The sequence below is a fragment of the Lissotriton helveticus genome, chromosome 7, assembly GCF_964261635.1.
Source record: "Lissotriton helveticus chromosome 7, aLisHel1.1, whole genome shotgun sequence".
In the NCBI taxonomy this organism is placed as follows: Eukaryota; Metazoa; Chordata; class Amphibia; order Caudata; family Salamandridae; genus Lissotriton; species Lissotriton helveticus.
This window is the reverse complement of record NC_136068.1, coordinates 6704326-6726675: the sequence shown is the minus strand read 5'-3', so window position 1 is coordinate 6726675 and position 22350 is coordinate 6704326. Positions and strand designations below refer to the sequence as shown.

The 22350-nt window shown below is 51.2% G+C and overlaps 1 protein-coding gene across 1 annotated transcript in view; it reads left to right on the top strand.

Moving 5' to 3' along the window:
- Positions 1-22350, top strand: part of BCL3 (BCL3 transcription coactivator) — a 120901-nt gene extending 98551 nt beyond the window's left edge. Inside the window, exons 4-10 of the mRNA XM_078651275.1 lie at positions 1836-2037; positions 3435-3523; positions 7198-7275; positions 11013-11180; positions 12243-12387; positions 19413-21102; positions 21205-22350. Coding sequence (XP_078507401.1) covers positions 1836-2037; positions 3435-3523; positions 7198-7275; positions 11013-11180; positions 12243-12387; positions 19413-20188 — 1458 coding nt within the window. The 3' untranslated portion in view covers positions 20189-21102; positions 21205-22350. The remainder of the gene's footprint in view (positions 1-1835; positions 2038-3434; positions 3524-7197; positions 7276-11012; positions 11181-12242; positions 12388-19412; positions 21103-21204) is intronic.

Genomic DNA, 22350 nt, shown 5'->3' with positions numbered 1-22350 from the left:
TTCAGTTTTGTGGTCTTTAGTCTGAAGATACAGGGGTTTGTTCACCCTAAGTTGGCAGGTTATGCCCAGACATGGGTCCCTTGCTCACTTTGCCACTAAATTCAAGATAGCCTGGCTGATGATGGCTGATTAGCCAGAAACCGGTCCCAGGATGCTTGTTTCTGGTCTAGGGAAGACATGGCTTGGCAGTTTGGGCTGGACTGTTCCCATGAGGCACAGGGTCGAGACTGATTTGCATATGGCCTTGTCTGAACTGGGGTGGTGGAGTGAGCTAAAGAATGATGATGGAATAAACCCAGATCTGTTGACTGGGGGTGAGTGCTTTCAATATTCAACACACCGTCCATCATCCTCTTTGGTTTTGCTTCAATAACTCTGAGGACATATGTGCCCAGTGCAACACACATGTTGCAGAACCTGTTGCAGAGAATCACAATCTTCAGGTGCACCAATTCTGGCATGGAAAGCTATGCCAGTGGCCAGAGTTAGCAAATTGTATACTGGCTATTTTGGTGCTGCCTGTCTGAAGTGCCAATGTTGACGGGGTCTTTTCACAGATAGAAGTTAACATGGGACAAAAAGAGCGAGTGCACATGACAAAAGACTCACTGAAGAAGTATTGTATGGTGTACTACGATGAGTTTGATTTGTAAAAAAAGTATTTGGACCTCATATACACTGTACGTACACTGTCTATATACCATGCATTGTCAGTGCAGAAAGCAAGCGATAATAAAAGCGAAAAGTTTCATAAACAACGGAAAAACACAGTTTCAGTTGTTTTTAATGGCGCAAAAATGTGTAATCACTGATAACCACAGTTCTTTTAAGGTATTGAAATCACTTAAAAACACTGCAAAAAAACCACCAGACTTTACGAAAGTCAGTCCCGTAGGACCCCTAGAAGTGATAGCTTCCTCCCACAGTGCCTGTCAGTTCCTTAGGACCTCCAGCAGTGATAGCTTCCTCCAACATTGCCCGTTAGTGCCTTAGGACCCCCAGCAGTGGGAGCTTTCTCCAGCAGTGCCCATCATGCCGAAGGACCCCCAGCAGTGACAGCTTCCTTCAGCAGTGCCTGTCAGTGCCGTAAAACCCCTAGAAGTGATAGCTTCCTCCAGCAGTGCCCGTCAGTGCCTCCTTAGGACCCCAGCAGTGATATCTTCCTCTAGCAGTGCCCGTCTGTGCCGTAGGACCCCCAGCAGTGAGAGCTTCCTCCAGCAGTGCCCGTCTGTGCTGTAGGACCCCCAGCAGTGAGAGCTTTCTCCAGCAGTGCCCGTCTGTGCCGTAGGACCCCCAGCAGTGATAGCTTCCTCCAGCATTGCCTGTCAGTGTCTTAGGACCCCCAGCAGTGGTAGCTTCCTCCAGCAGTGCCCGTCAGTGACGTAGGATCTCCAGCAGTGATATCTTCCTCTAGCAGTGCCCGTCAGTGCCTTAGGACCCATAGCAGTGATAGCTTCCTCCGGCAGTGCCTGTCAGTGCCGTAGGACCCCCAGCAGTGATATCTTCCTCTAGCAGTGCCCGTCAGTGCCGTAGGATCCCCAGCAGTGATAGCTTGCTCCAGCAGTGCCTATCGGTGCCGTAGGACCCCCAGCAGTAAGAGCTTCCTCCAGCAGTGACAGCTTCCTTCAGCTGTGCCTGTCAGTGCCGTAGGACCCCCAGCAGTGATAGCTTCCTCCAGCAGTGCCTGTCGGTGCTGTAGGACCCCAGCGGTGCCTGTACATGCTCCAGCAGTGCCCGTCAGTGCCGGCTTCTCCAGTGGTCATGTTCTATCTCTTGATGTTCTTTGTACATCACCCCTGATCTCGTGTCTGATTGACTCTTTGCATTTTTCCCAGACGCCTCTTCACCTGGCAGTGATAACAAAGCAGCCGGAAGTGGTTGGCCTCCTGGTCAGACACCGCGCCTCGCCCATGGCCCTGGACCGCCATGGTCAGACCTCCATCCATCTGGCGTGTGAGCACGGCAGCCTCCAGTGCCTGCAGGAGCTGATCGGCCAATCACAGGAGGCCCTGGACCTGGAGAGCAGGAACTACCAAGGTGAGTGCAGCCCTCAGTGCATAAAGAGGGCAGGCCTGGTGGGTGTATACGTGCAGGCAGTGCATAAACACAGAGGCCCACAGTGCAGACTTGTAGACCGTGCATAAGCACTTAGGGCCCGATTCACAAAACTAACTTAAGACAAAATCCTAAACTTACTACCATTTTGATATTCACAGAAGGCACTAACTCATTTCGGTATTCACAGAAGTTAGGACTCCTAAATGCCTTCTGTGAATAACGAAAGTCTTAAAGTTAGGATTTTTCTCAGTTTAGGAGCAGTAAAGTTAGGACTCCGAACTTCTGTGAATACCGAAATGAGTAACAGGTAGATTCATCAACGTAAAATCAGCTCGCAAAGGGCCGGATTCTGAGAATCTGGCCCTTTGCGAATGCAATTTTTGCATTTGGGATTCATCATCCCAAATGCAAAATTCGCTAATACAGAATTCGCACATTTGCGAGGAGATGCATTTAAGGAATCTCTATTTGAGATTCCTTAAATGCAATTCATTAACCATTTCTACATTGCGAATTCGCTATTTTTAGTCGCTATTTACCACGAAGTCTGACTTCGTGGTAAATAGCAAAAAAATTGAAAAAAGCACTTTAGTGCATTTTTCTTAATTGCATGTTACACACACATGTCCTGTGGACATGTGTGTGCGCAACACCTGTGTAAATTTACATTTCAGGGGTGCTACAGGGTGTCCTTTGGACACCCTGGCACCCTTGAAATCGCAATCTTATTTGCGATTAGCAAATTGCTAATCGCAAATAAGGAATAACTCCCCATTCATTCCTATGGGCCTAAAGGGGGAGTTATTCCTTATTTGCGATTAGTAATTAGCTAATCGCAAATAAGGAATCAGTGGGAATCGCAATAAATATTGCGATTCCTACATGAATCCCGTTTTGCGAGTCTGTAATAGCGATTCCTTATGAATCGCTATTAATAGACTCGCAAAACGGGTCTTTCATGAATCTAGCTGTAAGTGCTTTCGGTGAATATTAAAATGGTAGTAAGTTTAGGATTTTGTCTTAAGTTAGTTCTGTTAAAGGGGCCCATAGGCCCTCAGTGCATACTTGTAGAGTGTGCATAAACACAGGGGCCCTCAGAATGAGAGGAGAGCTCAGTCTCTGGAGTGAGAAAAGAGCATCTGGTGAGGCAGCGGAAGTGACGTCAAGAAGCCTGACCCCCAAACCGCAGCAACAGGACCAGAGCAGCCTCCGAACCCCTTTCGGCCTCGGAGGGGCCAGGACACCGCTGGTCTGGGGCTCTTCGGGCCCCTGCCCTGAGGGTGCAGGCCTCGGTGCATATAGTAATTTATGAATGTCTGTGTGTCACAAGTGACGTCATCCTCGCTGACAAGACCCTTCTCCTGTGGCGTTTTCAGGGTTCACGCCTCTGCACGTGGCGGTGGAGGCCTCGGACCCCGACCTGGTCCTGTTTCTGCTGCACCAGGGAGCGGACATCGATGCGGTGGTGAGTACAGAGCAGCCATGCTGGGGGGGGTAGTGCAGACTGGCAATGCAGCATCGAACCATGTGTAACACAGCAGCGACTGATCCACGTGCGCCCGTGCTGTAACACAGCCGAGGCCTTGCAGTCACATCTCTGAGATGCAGAAGAGGGTTTGCAGTCATGGCTGTGTGTGTTACTGCAGCCGGGGCTTCCATGCTTGGCAGTGTGTGTTACTGCAGCCGAGGGCGTGCTGTCATGGTTGTGTGTTACTGGAGCCGAGGGCTTGTAGTCATGGCAGTGTTACTGCAGCCGGGGGTTTGCAGTCAGGGCTGTGTGTGTTACTGCAGCCGGGGGCTTGCAGTCATGGCTGTGTGTTACTGCAGCCGGGGGCTTGCAGTCATTGCTGTGTTACTCCAGCTGGGGGCTTGCAGTCATGGCTGTGTGTTACTGCAGCCGGGGGCTTGCAGTCATGGCTGTGTGTGTGTTACTTCAGCTGCGGGCGTGCAGTCATGGCTGTGTGTGTTACTGCAGCCGGGGGCTTGCAGTCATGGCTGTGTGTGTTACTGCAGCCGGGGGCTTGCAGTCATGGCTGTGTGTGTTACTGCAGCCGGGGGCGTGCAGTCATGGCTGTGTGTGTTACTGCAGCCAGGGGCTTGCAGTCATGGCTGTGTGTGTTACTGCAGCCGGGGGCTTGCAGTCATGGCTGTGTGTGTTACTGCAGCCGGGGGCTTGCAGTCATGGCTGTGTGTGTTACTGCAGCCGGGGGCTTGCAGTCATGGCTGTGTGTCTGTTACTCCAGCCGGGGGCTTGCAGTCATGGGGTGTGTGTTACTGCAGCCGGGGCTTGCAGTCATGGCTGTGTGGGTTACTGCAGCCGGGGGCTTGCAGTCATGGCTGTGTGTGTTACTGCAGCCGGGGTCTTGCAGTCATGGCTGTGTGTGTTACTGCAGCCGAGGGTTTGCAGTCATGGCTGTGTGTGTTACTGCAGCCGGGGGCTTGCAGTCATGGCTGTGTGTGTTACTGCAGCCGCGGGCTTGCAGTCATGGCTGTGTGTGTTACTGGAGCCGAGGGCTTGCAGTCATGGCTGTGTGTGTGTTACTGCAGCCGGGGGCTTGCAGTCATGGCTGTATGTGTTACTGGAGCCGAGGGCTTACAGTCATGGCTGTGTGTGTCATTGCAGCCGGGGGCTTGCAGTCATGGTGTGTGTGTTGCTGCAGCCGGGGGCTTGCAGTCATGGCTGTGTGTGTTACTGCAGCTGCGGGCGTGCAGTCATGGCTGTGTGTGTTACTGCAGCTGAGGGTTTGCAGTCATGGCGGTGTGTGTTACTGCAGTCATGGCTGTGTGTGTTACTGCAGTTAGGGGGCTTGCAGTCATGGCTGTGTGTGTTACTCCAGCCGGGGGCTTGCAGTCATGGCTGTGTGTGTTACTGCAGCCGAGGGTTTGCAGTCATGGCTGTGTGTGTTACTGCAGCTGAGGGCTTGCAGTCATGGCTGTGTGTGTTACTGCAGCCGGGGCTTGCAGGCATGGATGTGTGTGTTACTGCAGCTGCGGGCTTGCAGTCATGGCTGTGTGTGTCATTGCACCCGGGGGCTTGCAGTCATGGCTGTGTGTGTTACTGCAGCCGGGGCTTGCAGTCCTGGCTGTGTGTGTCATTGCACCCGGGGGCTTGCAGTCATGGCTGTGTGTGTTACTGCAGCTGTGGCGTGCAGTCATTGCTGTGTTACTCCAGCCGGGGGCTTACAGTCATGGTGTGTGTGTTACTGCAGCTGGGGCTTGAAGTCATGGCTGTGTGTGTTACTGCAGCCGGGGCTTGAAGTCATGGCTGTGTGTGTTACTGCAGCTGGGGCTTGCAGTCATGGCTGTGTGTGTTACTGCAGCCGGGGCTTGCAGTCCTGACTGTGTGTGTTACTGCAGCCGGGGGCTTGCAGTCATGGCTGTGTGTGTTACTCCAGCCGGGGGCTTACAGTCATGGTGTGTGTGTTACTGCAGCTGGGGCTTGAAGTCATGGCTGTGTGTGTTACTGCAGCCGGGGCTTGAAGTCATGGCTGTGTGTGTTACTGCAGCTGGGGCTTGCAGTCATGGCTGTGTGTGTTACTGCAGCCGGGGCTTGCAGTCCTGACTGTGTGTGTTACTGCAGCCGGGGGCTTGCAGTCCTGACTGTGTGTGTTACTGCAGCCGGGGGCTTGCAGTCCTGACTGTGTGTGTTACTGCAGCCGGGGGCTTGCAGTCCTGACTGTGTGTGTTACTGCAGCCGGGGGCTTGCAGTCCTGACTGTGTGTGTTACTGCAGCCGGAGCTTGCAGTCATAGCTGTGTGTGTTACCTCAGCCGGGGGCTTGCAGTCACGGTGTGTGTTACTGCAGCCGGGGGCTTGCAGTCATGGCTGTGTGTGTTACTGCAGCTGAGGGCTTGCAGTCACGGTGTGTGTTACTGCAGCCAGGGGCTTGCAGTCATGGTGTGTGTTACTGCAGCCGGGGGCTTGCAGTCATGGTGTGTGTGTTACTGCAGCTGAGGGCTTGCAGTCACGGTGTGTGTTACTGCAGCCGGGGGCTTGCAGTCATGGTGTGTGTGTTACTGCAGCTGAGGGCTTGCAGTCACGGTGTGTGTTACTGCAGCCAGGGGCTTGCAGTCATGGTGTGTGTTACTGCAGCCGGGGGCTTGCAGTCATGGTTGTGTGTGTTACTGCAGCCAGGGGCTTGCAGTCACGGTGTGTGTTACTGCAGCCGGGGGCTTGCAGTCATGGCTGTGTGTGTTACTGCAGCTGAGGGCTTGCAGTCACGGTGTGTGTTACTGCAGCCAGGGGCTTGCAGTCATGGTGTGTGTTACTGCAGCCGGGGGCTTGCAGTCATGGTGTGTGTGTTACTGCAGCCGGGGGCTTGCAGTCATGGCTGTGTGTGTTACTGCAGCCGGGGGCTTGCAGTCATGGTTGTGTGTGTTACTGCAGCTGAGGGCTTGCAGTCATGCCTGTGTGTTACTGCAGCTGAGGGCTTGCAGTCATGGTGTGTGTGTTACTGCAGCTGAGGGCTTGCAGTCATGCCTGTGTGTTACTGCAGCCGGGGGCTTGCAGTCATGGTGTGTGTGTTACTACAGCTGAGGGCTTGCAGTTATGGTGTGTGTGTTACTGCATCTGAGGGCTTGCAGTCATGGCTGTGTGTGTTACTGCAGCCCGGGGGCTTACAGTCATGGCTGTGTGTGTTACTGCAGCTGGGGGCTTGCAGTCATGGCTGTGTGTGTTACTGCAGCCAGGGGCTTGCAGTCATGGCAGTGTGTGTTACTGCAGCCAGGGGCTTGCAGTCATGGCTGTGTGTGTTACTGCAGCCCGGGGGCTTACAGTCATGGCTGTGTGTGTTACTGCAGCCAGGGGCTTGCAGTCATGGCAGTGTGTGTTACTGCAGCCAGGGGCTTGCAGTCATGGCTGTGTGTGTTACTGCAGCCGGGGCTTGCAGTCATGGCTGTGTGTGTTACTGCAGCCGAGGGCCTTACAGTCATGGCTGTGTGTGTTACTGCAGCTGAGGGCTTGCAGTCATGGCTGTGTGTGTTGCTGCAGCTGAAGGCTGTCCACAGTCGCTCTGTGTGTTAGTAGCAGGGATGGAATGTTAATGCTTCAGAAGGATTACTGCAAGGGGAATGTGTAGTAAGTTACCCCGGCAGGAGTGCCTCAGCCCCCCCTCTCATCCTGTTCTCTTCTCTCCTCTCAGGACATTAAGAGTGGACGCTCTCCGCTGACACATGCGGTGGAGAACAGCTCCGTGGACATGGTGGCCCTGCTCATTAGGGTGAGTATGTGTAAGGTGGGCTGTGTAAGGTGAGTGTGTGAATGAGGTGTGAGGTGGGGCTGTATAGGACAGGCTGTGTAGGGATACCCTGTGTGGGTGAGTCTGTGTAGGGATACCCTGTGTAGGTGAGGCTGTGTCGGGATACCCTGTGTAGGTGAGGCTGTGTAGGGATACCCTGTGTAGGTGAGGCTGTGTAGGGATACCCTGTGTAGGTGAGGCTGTGTAGGGATACCCTGTGTAGGTGAGGCTGTGTAGGGATACCCTGTGTAGGTGAGGCTGTGTAGGGATACCCTGTGTAGGTGAGGCTGTGTAGGGATACCCTGTGTAGGTGAGGCTGTGTATGGATACCCTGTGTAGGTGAAGCTGTGTAGGGATACCCTGTGTAGGTGAGGCTGTGTAGGGATACCCTGTGTAGGTGAGGCTGTGTAGGGATACCCTGTGTAGGTGAGGCTGTGTAGGGATACCCTGTGTAGGTGAGGCTGTGTACGGTGAGTCATCCGGAGGAGAGGCTGTGTAAGTGGAGGCTGCCTAGGATGAGTGTGTGAATGAGGTCTGAGGTGGGGCTGTGTAAGCAGAAGGGGGAGGCTGTGTGAGGTGAGAGTGTGAGGTGATATACTGGGAGGCTGTGTAAGTGGAGGCTGCCTAGGATGAGTGTGTGAATGAGGTGTGAGGTGGGGCTGTGTAAGGAGAAGGGGGAGGCTGTGTCAGGTGAGAGTGTGAGGTGAGATAGTGGGAGGCTGTGTGAGAGGAGCTGCTGTGCACGTGCCCGCTCTGTCCCCACGCACAGCGTGCACTGATATCCCCTGGTGTGGGGCCTCCAGCCGCTGAGCTCAGAGAGTGAGTGAACATTTCATATGAGATTAACTGACCTTCCTCTCTTTGTGAATCTTCATAGTGTCATCATTGGCATCCTTCCCCACCCCTTCAACGTAACATGCATGCTAATAAATAAACACACAAAACATTTCTTGTTTGGGTAAAGTTGCTTCAGGTTTATTACATACAACGTTATGTAATATGGTGGGTTATCTTACGGGCGATCCAAGGGCAGGCAGCCCCTCGCCACCTGCCCGCCTGATGAGCCTAGCAGCACTGGGGCGAACCCCATCTGTGCTGCCCCTTCTGGTGATCCTCTTCCCCGGATCACGTGACACCTGGTCCCTTATTACTCACGCCCCTTTCAGGGCGGAGCGTAGCATTGCAATCCCCCGGTTGTTCAGGCCCACAACAGCCCGAAGGACTAATGGGGCGCCAACACGGTTTTCCAGGAACCCCCATGAGGATCCTAGGATTTGGCTCTGGCACCCCCTACGGTACTGCGCAGAGTTACCCTTCTGTACCCGTCTGCTTCCAGATCACCCTGTAACTCGCCTGCAATGAAAAAAGACAACATTACAACATTCTCTGCCTCCTGCCTGCCACGAACCACACCGGGTAAGCAGTAGGGTGGGATACTGCGTGTCGGGCGCGTGAAAGAGGGTGCCAAGAGGGCGGGGGAGGCCTATATACTCCTCCCCAGTCCTAGCGCCCAGAAAGTGACGCTCCCTAGCGTGCAGCGACGAGGCTGGGGGGACTCCTCCCTGAGTCCCTGCCCCTAAGGGGGGGGTTGTGGGGGGCCCCGATGATACTAGAGGCCTGCTCTCTTCAGTGGCTCCCTGCGGGGACCTCTGTCAGCCGCAGTGTGTGGGTTTCTATGCCTCCTCAAAGAGCTCAGTCCTGTGCTCTGAGATCCACGGTCCCCTCCAGGTTTATATTTGGATTCTGAGTGATGCTAACAGTGAACCTTGGGGTCACACGGCTTCTGCATCGGGGCTTCACTGCGCACACACTGCGGGGTGAAGGGAGGACTCACTCCTGGGGTTCAAGCTGGGAGTGAGGGTGCTGATGTGCTCAGACAGAGCTCTGGCCCCGCCCACTGCTGGATCCCTCTAAATGTCGATCACTTTCAAAGGTGCAGGGAATGGATCCCGACCCGAAGGAAGATCCCTTCCTGACCGCCCCGTGTCCCACCGAAGACCCTTTGAGTCCGGGCTCGACCACAATTCTCCCCAGACACTCTTACCTAGTGACTTATGCAGTGCCACCCCCTGGTTAGTGCCCTCAGCAATGTGCTGCCCACCGTAGAGTGTGCCCTGGTGCCAGGCTGCCCTCTATGGAGTGTGCCGGGGTGCCAGGCTGCCCTCTGTGGAGTGTACCATGGGTGCCAGGCTGCCCACTGTGGAGTGTACCATGGGTGCCAGGCTGCCCACTGTGGAGTGTGCACTGGGTGCCAGGCTTCCCTCCATGAAGTGTGCCCTGGGTGCCAGGCTGCCCACTGTGGAGTGTGCCCAGGGTGCCATGCTGCCCACCATGGAGTGTACCATGGGTGCCAGGCTGCCCACTGTGGAGTGTGCCCAGGGTGCCATGCTGCCCACCATGGAGTGTGCACTGGGTGCCAGGCTGCCCATCATGGAGTGTGCCGGGCTGCCCACTGTGGAGTGTGCCCAGGGTGCCATGCTGCCCACCATGGAGTGTACCATGGGTGCCAGGCTTCCCTCCATGAAGTGTGCCCTGGGTGCCAGGCTGCCCACTGTGGGATGTGCCCTGGGTGCCAGGCTGCCACTGTGGGGTGTACCGTGGGTGCCAGGTTGCCCACCTTGGAATGTACCTTGGGTGCCAGGTTACCCACTGTGGGGTGTACAATGGGTGCTGATCTGCACACCGTGGAGTGTGCCAGGGGTGCTAGGCTACCCACCAGCGACTGGTGAATGCCCTTTGTGAATACCGAAAGTCGTAAAGTTAGACTTTTGTCTCAGTGTACCTTTGTGAATAGGGCCCCAAGTGTCTTGCAAAGATAAAAACAGATCGGGGCAATATTGCCGAAGGTACCTACCGTTCTGAAATACAGTCAGCAACACCTTTTTTACTTACCAAGAAGCAGATGAGAAGACAGCACGTGCTCTAGAATTCAGCCCACAGGGCCGTTGCTAACATCCTGAAGAGAACACGGTCCCACTGTGAGAATTCTGCATCGACTTCCGGACTCCGCCAAGATACACTCGATGCTTTGACATTAACTGATGATAAGGCTACCTTTGGAGATCCTTTCACCTACCTTTTAAGGCTTAAGATACATATCCTCTCCAAAATGTTTCCTTCTAATTGAAAATATTCCATGGTCGTGCCCGAGGCGTAACAGGAAGAAGGACATCTGTGGGAATAGGAGAGGTCTGCAAATGAGGTGTGTGTGTGTGTGTGAAGCTGATGAGTGTATTGTCCTTGGTATCGGACTCGATTCGCGTGCAGTATCATGACACAAAAGCTCTCTCTAGGCTGATTCACAGAACTAACTTAAGACAAAATCCTAAATTTACTACTTTCGGTATTCACAGAAAGCATTTATTAGTAGTAAAGTTAGGATTTTGTCTTAAGTTTGAATTAAGACAAACTTAAGACAAACTTAAGACAGCCTTATGACAGACTTAAGACAAACTTAATACAGACTTAAGACAAATCCTAATTTAAGTCTGTCTTAAGTCTGTCTTAAGACTGTCTTCAGTCTGTCATAAGGCTGTCTTAAGTTTGTCTTAATTTAAACTTAAGAAAAACTCCTAACTTTTCTACTACTAAATGCCTTCTGTGAATACCAATAGTAGTACGTTTAGGATTTTGTCTTAAGTTAGTTCTGTGAATCGGGCCCTTGGTGTTGGTTGCATCCTGTGAGCAGCGCTAACTCTCCCGTGTTGACCATTTTCCAGAATGGAGCTAACGTGAACTCCCAAACATACTCGGGGAACACAGCCCTGCACTCTGCCAGTGGCCGAGGGCTGCTCGACATCGTGCGAGCGCTGGTGAAGAATGGAGCCGACAGCAGCATCAAGAACTACCACAACGACACCGCGCTGATGGTGGCCCGGAACAAAAAGGTTTGTGCAGGATCCTGTTGAGAATCCAGGATGGGGAGATAAAATGGGGCAGGAATAAAAGGTCCAGAGCTCAGGATGGTGCCAGAGGTCCCTCAGGGTCCTTGGGGGAGCCAGCTGGGGCATATGGGCCATTGTAAGTGACAGGATGGGAGGAAAGAGACTGGCACCACAACACTCTCTGATGATGTGCAGCAGACCCAAGAATAAGAGCATGAGCAGTAGAACTGGCTCAGAGAAACACTGGGAGGGTCGCAGGATCCTTGTGGAATCCAGAGTAAAAGGGTAAAGATCCTACACAGGATGAGCAGATAGAGGGGCAGAGTCCCTACCATTGCCCAGGTGGTTTGTGGGAGAATCCTGAGAGCACACAGGCCAGTGAACCACAGGTTCTTGAGATGAAGGACCAGCGCAGGAGGGAAGGGACCAGGGACAGAATCCCACGCATGTGGGCAAAGATGGGTTTGTGGGTAGAGGGTAGAGTGTAGCTGGAGAAGCGGATTCAGCAATGATGGGGCTATCCACTGAGTCCCCTCCACATCCCTCCTCCTTTGCCACGCCGAAGCTGCCAGTGATTGGCAGACTGCTCAAAGAAAGCCATCAATCAATGAATACATAGATGAAATGTCCTCTTCCATACCCCCTCTCTTTCAATACATGATGATCGCTGTAAATCTTTCCCACAAACTCCTTTGCTTTATCTTGTCTCTCTTTTATCTCAAAATTCAATGTGTTTCTATCTTGGACTTCTGATTTTCCTCTATCACTCCTTCTTCTTCTCACTTCTTGTCCTCTGCTCCATTTTTCTCAGCCTCTCAATATTTTTTGATCCATCTCTTGTCCCCTCATAGACTAAGTTCCCTCTGTCGGCCTCTGACTCTATCCCACTACACCTTGTTGTCCTCATAAACTATCTTCCCTTTCTCTGACTCTACCCCTCTATCGTACCACACTTTGTTGCCCATGTTTATTACCCAAATGCCATCCATTTTCTTCTCTCCATTTTAACTTTTTTCTCTGACTTCATCTCTGTCTCCCTTCCTGAACCTTCTCCTTTATCCCTAGGTGACCGATATCCTGCGTGGGAAGGCGTCACGGCCATCGTCGCATCAGTGCAGCACAGCAAAGGCTGCAGCAGAGATTGTCAAAGAGATGCCTTCTCCAGGCAGCAGCTGCGCCAGTTCTCCCTCCAATCAGTTGATGCACAATGGTGAGAATTCTTCTGCTTTTTGAGGGAGTTCTAGCTCTGCCCATTGGACCCATATCTCATACGTAGAAATTCACAGCGGGGCTCTTCATAGCTAGAGGTGATACTTGCGTGATGCCGCTATGGCCCAGCTTGTTGCCGATAAATGCCACAAAGGCATACATTGGTTCTGTGCATGGTTCAATACCAATGGGATCCTTCCAGGGCTTAACCTATGTATTTATTTAGAAAGTTTTATATAGCGCCAACATGATCCCGAGGGATATCAGAGCGCTTTACATTTGTGGGGAAAGTCAAGTCAAGATTTGTATAGCGCACTACTCACCCAGAGGGTCTCAAGGCGCTTGAGGGGGGGGGGGGGGTGTTCGCTACTTATCAAATAGCCAGGTTTTGAGTTGTTTCTGAAGGAGAGGTGGTTCTGTGTAAGGCGGAGGTGGGTGGGGAGAGAGTTCCAGGTCTTGGCCGCTAAGTAGGAGAAAGATCTTCCTCCCATGGTAGCTCTTCGGATGCGTGGAATCGCGGCGAGGGCTTGATTGGACGATCGGAGTTGGCGGGTGGGGGTGTAAACGGTCAGGCGCGTGTTGAGGTATTTGGGTCCTAGGTCGTAGAGAGCTTTGTGTGCGTGGGTGAGGAGACGGAATGTTATTCTCTTGTTTACAGGGAGCCAGTGGAGGTCTCTCAGGTGATCGGATATGTGGTTGTGGCGGGGTATGTCTAGGATGAGTTGGGCGGATGCGTTCTGAATTCGTTGGAGTTTTTTCTGTAATTTGGCTGTGGTTCCGGCGTAGAGGGTGTTTCCGTAGTCCAGTCGGCTTGTGACAAGTGCTTGGGTGACTGTCTTTCTTGTTTCGGTGGGGATCCAGCGGAAGATCTTTCTGAGCATACGTAATATGTTAAAGCAAGATGATGAGACGGCATTGACTTGTCTGGTCATTGAGAGGGAGGAGTCTAGGATGAATCCCAGGTTACGAGCATGGTCCGTTGGTTTGGGTGCGCTGCCCAGTGCCGGTGGCCACCACGAGTCGTCCCATGCGGAGGGGGATGATCCTAGGATGAGGACTTCCATCTTGGCAGAATTCAGTTTTAAGCGGCTGTTCTTCATCCATTCGGCTACGTCTTTCATCCCTTCGTGTAGGTTGGTTTTGGCGGTGTTTGGGTCTTTGGTGAGGGAGAGGATCAGCTGTGTGTCGTCAGCGTAGGAGATGATGTTGAGGTTGTGCTGGCGTGCGATGGGTGCGAGGGGGCTCATGTAGACGTTGAAGAGGGTGGGGCTGAGCGAAGATCCTTGTGGAACGCCGCATATGACTTCAGAGGCCTCTGACCTGAAAGGGTGGAGGCGGACTCTCTGGGTTCTTCCGGCGAGGAACGAGATGATCCAATCCAATGCTTTTCCTTGTATCCCGGCTTTGCTGAGGCGTTGTACTAGGGTGCTATGACAGACCGTGTCAAACGCTGCGGATAGGTCTAGGAGGATGAGGGCAGCTGTTTCCCCGTTGTCTAATAGTGTTCGGATGTCGTCTGTGGCTACGATGAGGGCGGTCTCGGTGCTGTGTTTGGCTCTGAATCCGGACTGTGAGGGGTCAAGGGAGCCGTTGGACTCGAGGAAGGTGGCCAGCTGACTGTTGACGGCCTTCTCTATGACTTTGGCAGGGAAAGGAAGGAGAGAGATGGGGCGATAGTTCTTAAGTTCGGTGGGGTATGCTGTAGGTTTCTTCAGGAGGGCACTAATTCGGCATGTTTCCAGCTTTCCGGGAAGGTAGCGGTGTTGAGAGAGCAGTTGATGATATCTCGGAGACGGGGTGCTATGATGGAGTCGGCCTTGTTGAAGATGTGGTGGGGGCATGGGTCGGTTGGTGATCCGGAGTGAATGGAGTTCATCAGGCGGATGGTGTCTTCAGTGCTGATCGGGTTCCAGGAGCAAAGGGTGGTGGTGGGGGGCTTTAGTTCGGTGGTAAGGGGGGTCGTCTGGTCGCCGAAGCTGTTATGTATGTCGGCGATTTTGCTGTGGAAGAATGAGGCTAGAGAGTCGCAGAGGTCTTGAGAGGGGGTGATGTCGTTGGAGACGGCACTGGGATTGGTAAACTCTTTGACGATACTGAAGAGTTCCTTACTGTTGTGGGCGTTGTTGTCGATTTGATCCTTGAATGCTGATTTCTTGGAGGATCGGATCAGCTGGTGGTGTTTGCGGGTGGCGTCCTTGAGGGCGGACATGTTGTCTGTGGTTGGGTTTTTTCGCCAGGTTTTCTCGAGGGTGCGGCAGTTCTTTTTGGAGTTCTTGAGGTCGTCATTGAACCAGGAGGCTTTTTTGCTACCTTTCTTGTTGTGATGGTTTTTCAGGGGTGCTAATTCATCAGCGGAGTGGGTGATCCATTGTGCGAGATTGATGGATGCTTGATTAGGGTCCGATGATTTGGCGGGAGGGTTTTCGTTTAGAGATGTGGTGAGCTGGTCTGTGGTAATTTTGTTCCAGTTTCTGCGGGGGACTTGTTGTGGGTGGTGGTGGGTCAAGGTCTTTTTAAAGTTGAAGTGGACGCAGCTGTGGTCTGTCCAGTGGAGTCCTGTGGCTTGATTGAAGGAAACGTGCTTGCTGGAGGAGAAGATTGGGTCGAGCGTGTGTCCGGCGTGGTGGGTGGGGGTGTTTACCAGTTGTTTGAGTCCGAGATTAGCGAGGCTGTCCAGAAGGGTGGTGGTGTTGCTGTCGTTGTTCTTCTCCAGGTGGAAGTTGAGGTCCCCTAGAAGAATGTAGTCCTCGGAGGGGAGGGCGTGTGGACTGATAAAGTCGGTGATGTCTTCGCTGAATTGTGTGCGGGGTCCTGGTGGTCTGTATATGAGAGTGCCTCTAAGTGTGGTCTTGGGGTCGGTGTGTATCTGGAAGTGAAGGTGTTCGGCGACTGTGAGGGTGTCGTCTGAGCTGGTCTTGATGCGGATGGTGTTCTTGTGGACGATGGCGATGCCTCCTCCTGTTTGGTTGATGCGGTCCTTTCGGATGATCTTGTACCCGTTCGGGATGGCTATGGCAATGTCGGGCGCTGATGAGGCGTTTATCCAGGTTTCTGTAAGAAAGGCGACGTCCGGTGATGTGGTGTCGAGTAGGTTCCATAGTTCAATGGCGTGTTTGTGGACCGAGCGCGTGTTGAGCAGGATGCACTTGAGGTGGTTGTTGTTTGGGCTCTGTTTGCTGTACATGTGTCAAATAGGAATACAGACAAAATCACATATCAAAATAAACTCACAGGACAAGAACGGTAACACGTACACGGGCTCAGCAGAATAATAAGAACATGACTGGTACATATGGAGATGTAAAAGCATCGAGTGCAAGGGCTTAAAGGTGTAAGTCCTATGCATTAGAGGAGATGATCCAATAACCTATTGAGGTAAGAACTTGTTCATAAGGAATCTACTTTCTTCTAATTTGAAGGCATCCTTGGAGGAGGTTCTAGTTTTGGCTTGATCTTTTCATAATCTGACTACCTGTAACTTTGATGTTTTAGTCGAGCAGCTCCACTTCCTTGGAATAGGCTAGAGTTCCTACTGCCAGGCTCGCTCTTTGCCTGGACCTAGCCTCTTGCTGGTCTGCTGTAGCAGTGCTTTGATCTCTCTATGGCTTGTAATATTGCAGTTAGCTTCTGTCCTTGGCTTAGCTTCATACCACTGAGGTTTGGTACTCCTCTTTGCCTCACTTAATACTGCCGAGCTATGATGATAGCTTTCCTTAATGCTGCTGCGGCGCTTGCTGTCTTACAAGCACGCTCTATTCTTGGTGTGTCTCAGTACTGTTTTGATTTTCCAAACTGTAATGGCTTGGAGCATTGTACTCACTCTGAGGCTTGTCCTGGGGTTAGCTGTAATCTTTTGATGGCGTGACATAGATTTACGGGGAGGTCCTCAGGACTTGTTACAATACAGCTGGCGTCTCGCTGAGGCTTGAGTTAGGAAAGCTGGTATCTCAGCAAGAGATGTCTCAGAGGCTTCGCTTTGCACCAGTTCGATATCTCTTTGAATTGGCTGTGTGTCAGTGGGAATTTTCAATAAATTACCTCTGTAGCAAAGTAATCTCTCTACGGCTTTACTTTGTGTCACAGAGGTCGCTCTGGGAACTCACCTTGCCTTGGCTTGACGGTGATGAAATGTCCGTATGTCATTGCTTACGTTCTGTATGATCTTCCAGTAGCAACAACTCCTTCTTTTGTGTTTTTGACCTCTGCACTTGCCTTGGCATTGTGCTGCTGGGATCACCTCTTGGTTTTGTGCCTCTGGGATCAATTCTTGACTTTGTGCTGCTGAGATCAATTCTTGGTTTTGTGCTTTTAGGATCTATTATTGGCTATGTGCTACTGGGATACATTCTTGGATTTGTGTTACTGGGGTCAATACTTTTAGGAACAATTATTGTTTGGTTTTGTGCTTCTGGGATAAATTATTGCCTCTGTGCCTCTGGGATCAAATTTTGGCTTTGTTCTACTGGTGATAATTTCTTGGCTTTGTTCTACTCAGATCACATTTTGGCTTTGTGCTGCTGGGATCAATTCTTGGCTTTGTGCTACTGGGTGCAGTTCTTGACTTTGTGCTGCTGGGATCAATTTGTGTCTTTTTGCTACTGGGATTACTTCTTGACTTCATGCTAATTGGTTCACTTCTTGGATTTGTGCTAATGGGATCAATTTTTGGCTTTGTGTTTTGGGATCAATTATTGGTTTATACTGCTGGGATCATTTCTTGGATTTGTGCCTCTGGGATCAATTCTTGGCTTTGTGCTACTGGGATCAGTTCTTGGCTTTGTGCTACTGGGATCGCTTATTGTTTTTTTGCTGCTAAGATCAATTATTGGTTTTGTGCCTCTGGGATCTATTTGTGGCTTTGTGCTACTGGGATCAATTATTGGATGTGTGCATCTGGGAGCAATTGTAGGTACTGTGCTGCTTGTACCAGTTCTTGGCTTTGTGCTTTTGGGATCACATAGTGTTTTTTGCTGCTAGGATCAACTATTGGCTTTTTGCCTCTGGGATCCATTTTTGGCTTTGTGCTACTGTGATCAGTTCATGGCTTTGTGCGTTTGGGGTCATTTATTGCTTTTTTGCTGCTAGGATCAATTATTGGCTTTGTGCCTCTGGGATCAATACTTGGTGTTGTGCTTCTGTAATCATTTCTTGGCTTTGAGTTACTAGGATCAATTCCTGACTTTGTGCTACTGAGATCAATTCTTAGTTTTGTGCTGCTGGGATCAGTTATTTGCTTTGTGCTTCTTGGATCAATTCTTGAGTTAGTGCTACTGGATCAATTTTGGGCTTTCTGCTTCTGTTCTGGGATCAATTCTTGGCTTTGTACTTTTCAGATCAATTCTTGGCTTTGTGCTGCTGGGATCAATTTGTGGCTTTTCGCTACGGGGATCAGTTTTTGGATTTGTGTTTTGGGATCAATTATTGGTTTTGTACCTCTGGGATCAATTCTTAGATTTTGACTTCTTGGATCTTTGCTTGGTTTTGTGCTACTAGGATCAATTCTTGACTTTGTCCTTTTGGGATAAATTATTCGCTTTGCGCTACTGGGAACAGTTTTTGGATTTGTGTTTTGGGATCAATTCTTGTTGTGCTACTGGGAGTCATTCTTGGCTATGCTTCGTACCGATGGAACCTGTCCCCAGATTAGCTTTGCACCAATGCAATTTCACTTAATCTGGGCATTTTACCAATTAAATCTCTCTTTAGGCGGACTTGGTAACTATCTGTACCCTTTTTTGCTTTGGCTATTTGTGGTCAGGATCTCTTTTTGGCTTTTCTTAGTACCACAATCTTCTCCTGTATACTGTCAGGCCAGACATCGAGTCCCAGTGGGGACCCATAGGCGCTAAGCAGTCCTTGTTGCAGGTACCGCCTATTATCTTTGACGTGGGAGCAGGGGCGAGGTGCTGCTGTGTGTTGTGGGCAGGACCTTCTCATGGTCCGTTTTTGTGTCCTTAGTGGGTTTGTTCACGTCACCCTCACAGAGGTCCACCCAAAATGCTTGACCTGAAATGTTGCGATGCAGACACTAATCCCCGAGAGAGAACGTAATTACAGCTCAGCGGAAGACAAGGCTGTAGACCCGAGTAACACCAACGATGAACGATTCTGTGCTGGCTTTCTCTGTAGTGGGTTACCTCTGATGGGGGTGTGGACGTCTTTGTCTCAGGTGTGAGCAGGTGGCCAATGCCTGGGCCATTGTCTATAAAGGAACTTCTTCATGCAAGCCACTAGGGCGCCCCCTAGAGCTCACTCACACTCAGAACGGTGCATACAGAGGTATTCTTCTCTGTCTTCTCATCTGTAGGACCTTACAATAGTAGGGTTCATCATCATCCGCGTTCAGGATGAAAGAATGGGCAACATCTGAGACATGAAAGGGAGGGTGAGGAGCACAGTAGCTACCAACAAAGTCCACATCTGTACTCCGTGGCAAGTGTTCGTCCAAGAGCTTCAGCAATAGAGAACGAGGTAGCCCACTCCCCCACGTAGACAAAGTGTGTTCACCCAAAAGTTATCACTTATGCGGTGGTCACGCAGAGTCCCAGTTAAGAGGCTTGCACACATTGTAAACAGGGCTGGGGGTTGGGGCGAAGGGGGTAGCAGGCGCTATTCTCACCAGGGATGCAACCACCATATGAGATACCAGTCATTTGCAATCAGCTTCCACAATGGCGATGGTGAATTCCTGGCATTACTCCCTGTCACAAGCAGAGCAGAACACTCCGCTGCAAGGAAATATAACAAACACGGGAGGACCCATGACACAAGACCTCCTGATCAGAGTGAGATTCCAAGGTCAACCATGATGATAATGCAAGGAGCTGAGCAGCACAGGGACGGTGCACAAAAGACCCCACGCCCACAAGCCTTTGCTTTCATGTTCAGTCTCATGAGCTGTATTTTGTTATCTGTGATGTTTGAGTCATCCATCTGTCTCAGTTTTCAGAGCATTTTTGTTTCCTACATATATGCTGTGTCTGCTGCCTCTTGATTGTTCTCATGTCTCCTTTCCTTTTTCCCCAGATTCTCTCAGTCAATCTCCAGGCTCTGTACATCGCTCCTCGCTGATAATGTCTCACCAAGTACTGCCCGCAAGTCCGTCTCAGCCGCCCCAGTCTCTGTCCGGCTATTCCTGTGAGCCCAAGATCTCCCAGAGGAAAGGGCCATCTCCACCCCGGGCCAGCCCCAGACCAGATGGGGTCTCTGATGGAGTGAGAACTCTGGATCTAGCTTGTGGCCAGTATTGTAGTGGCCAGAGTCACCCTTTAGGACCAATGGTGACTTACCCCACACCATATCCCCCACATCCTGTAAAGGTGGAGGGTGGCCTGGCACATTATGCACCTTGTGCTCCTCAGACTGTGAAGCTGGAGGGCGATCTGTACACGCCAACCGCTAGACCGTCAGATGTGAGCCATCTTGCTTTGGGTCCTTCTTCGACATACGCGGAGACCTCGCGACTGCTGGTTCCTGTAAGAAATGTTTTGATGGATCCCAAGTTTCGTGCTCGCTGCTCACCAATCTCTACCTCCACCCTGTTCACGGGCTCCGAGTACCTAACCTCTCACGGAATGCCAGCCACGTCCCTGGTGTGCCCATCACCCCCTGTCTTCCAACATGTGGCAGGCTCATACACTGATGGGAATGAATTGGATCAAGCTGCTCCCGTTAGGAGCACAGGGCAGGACCAGCAACAGGGGAAGACCTTCAGCAGAGCTGCCAGCCCCCCGCGACCTCACAGGACACAGGACGGTGTCCAGGATCAACACTCTCAAGCAATAGGGCAAGAGGCTGTGTGATGATGTCTGCAGTGGCCTTCAGACCACACATTCCTGGAGCATCCATATTGTTCCACAAGAAGCAGAACTAAAATGGTAAACCTTCTGTGGGATGAGGAGAGAGATATAAAGAACAAAACAGTTCAGCTCAGATGACCTCGGAACATGAAGCCACTTGTGAAAGGCCTTGATGTGAGGGGCATGCTTGCACTCTGACTGTGTGTGTGCCATGTCTAAGATGACCTGTCTGTGTGGTTTGTATGATGAGTGTGCAACTGAAGAGAATGCTGTGTTGCTACCTGACTGTGGCTGCTCTTCAGTGCACATACCATAACTGACAGCTGGCCCATTGCCATATATACAAATCTTTATCATTTAAATGATTCTTTTCGGGTTATGCCTCCCCACTTCTCGCCATGCATGCCTCCAAGGAGGCGGACTCTTGTGTACACCTCAGGTAACCTCACTTTGCATTGCAGGCAGTCGTTGTGGGAGCTGCTTGCCCCACATGGGCGCGTGGTGGAGATAGCGTGGTGTCCCACAAACTGAATGTAGCTGTGTAGCACACCCACCAACTGAAAGAGGACAGTGCAGCCTGCTGTGCTCCCAAGAACATGTTGATGGAAGCCTTTAACAGTCTTTATTTATTCGGTAACTTGCACTTTGGCCTTTCTCAACACATCACAGTGTAACCTATCGTCATCGCTTAAATCCATGCCCCTACACACATAGGACTATGTGCCATTTATTCGGTGGAGATGCTGGTCCTTCATCATAGGTGCTGTCTAAGCCTGGCCTCCACTCGCTTGAATAGGGCATTCTTTGCTGCTGTGCATGCTACCGTTAATTACGTATGCACAAGGGCAAAGACACCCTGAGTGGGACGTTGAATGGCAGTTATCTACAGGGAGTGGATATTTAGAGAGCCTCTGTGGGTTTTAACCCCTTCGGTGCTCATGACAAGCTGAGCTCGTCATGACCACACCCGTTTTTATTACGGCCCAGCACTGCAGGGGAATCGCTCCAGCAGCCATGAGGTTAAAACTGGGCTGGAGGTTCCCGTGGTGCCTGTTCCATCCCCAGTGTGAATGCCACAGGGAAGACGGTGGCCCACCCTGGAAGAATGGCACGGAGGAGATCTGGCCTTCTTGCACAGGGCGCGTGGGGATTTGCACTCCTCCCCTCTGTTCATGTGGCTGTTTCCTTTGCACATGTGCGCTCCGTATCCTGAGCATGGAGAGGAGCCCAGGGAGTGGGTTCTCGAAAGAATGCAACATTTGCTCAACGAGGGCTTGCAAAACAGCAATAACAACACCAATGCAGCGGGAAAAATGCTTCACTTCATCAAAGTGTGGTTCTTGCTCTCCACTGAGCATACCCCATGTCAGTCTGTGCGTTTACACAGAATGTGCTATTTATAATCATGCAGCAGGCAACAGAATGTCTGCATGATGCTTCTGTTTGTGTGCGTGATTCAGCAAATTCATACATCTTGTTTTCATCTGGCGGTTGACCGCACATCTGTTAGACAGACAGATTGTTGATAATATTCATAGACTGGGCTTTGGGTCTGCCCTTTTCAACCATTGATTCTATTCTCCTAGCCTCTTTGAACCATTGGCTTTAGATTTTGTTAATCATATCTTGGCTCAGCCCAGTGGCGTATTTCTCTCTCACCTAATGCCATTGGCTGTTTACGTGTATCCTTCTGCCTTCACTTGCAATGGACTGCCCGAGGGACTACTTCACAACTGCAGACCTCTCTGTCCACTCCTGCTGGCTCATTCCTGCTTGTCTGCCCTAATGCGCTAATCCTTCATTTGTTAACCAAGACAAGCTGACTTTGCCAATGCTTGTTTATAATACACATCTGATCATCTTTAATTAAGCTGCTTTATTACACAAAATAATGTGAATTTCTTTAGGGAAACAAAGAAGCTTCAATGGAAGCTTTACTTAAAGCAATATTCTTTACTATAATGTAGAAAGGATTTCCTCTAAAAGGAGACCTTGGGCCAGATCCACAGAATTAACTTAAAACAAAATCCTAAACTTACTACTTTTGGTATTCACAGAATGCACTTACTACTTTTGGTATTCACAGAATGGATTTACGACTACTAACTTTAGGTCCGCACTCGGGCCGGAGATTCCAGCTCGGAGGTGGAGATTCCGGCCTGGAG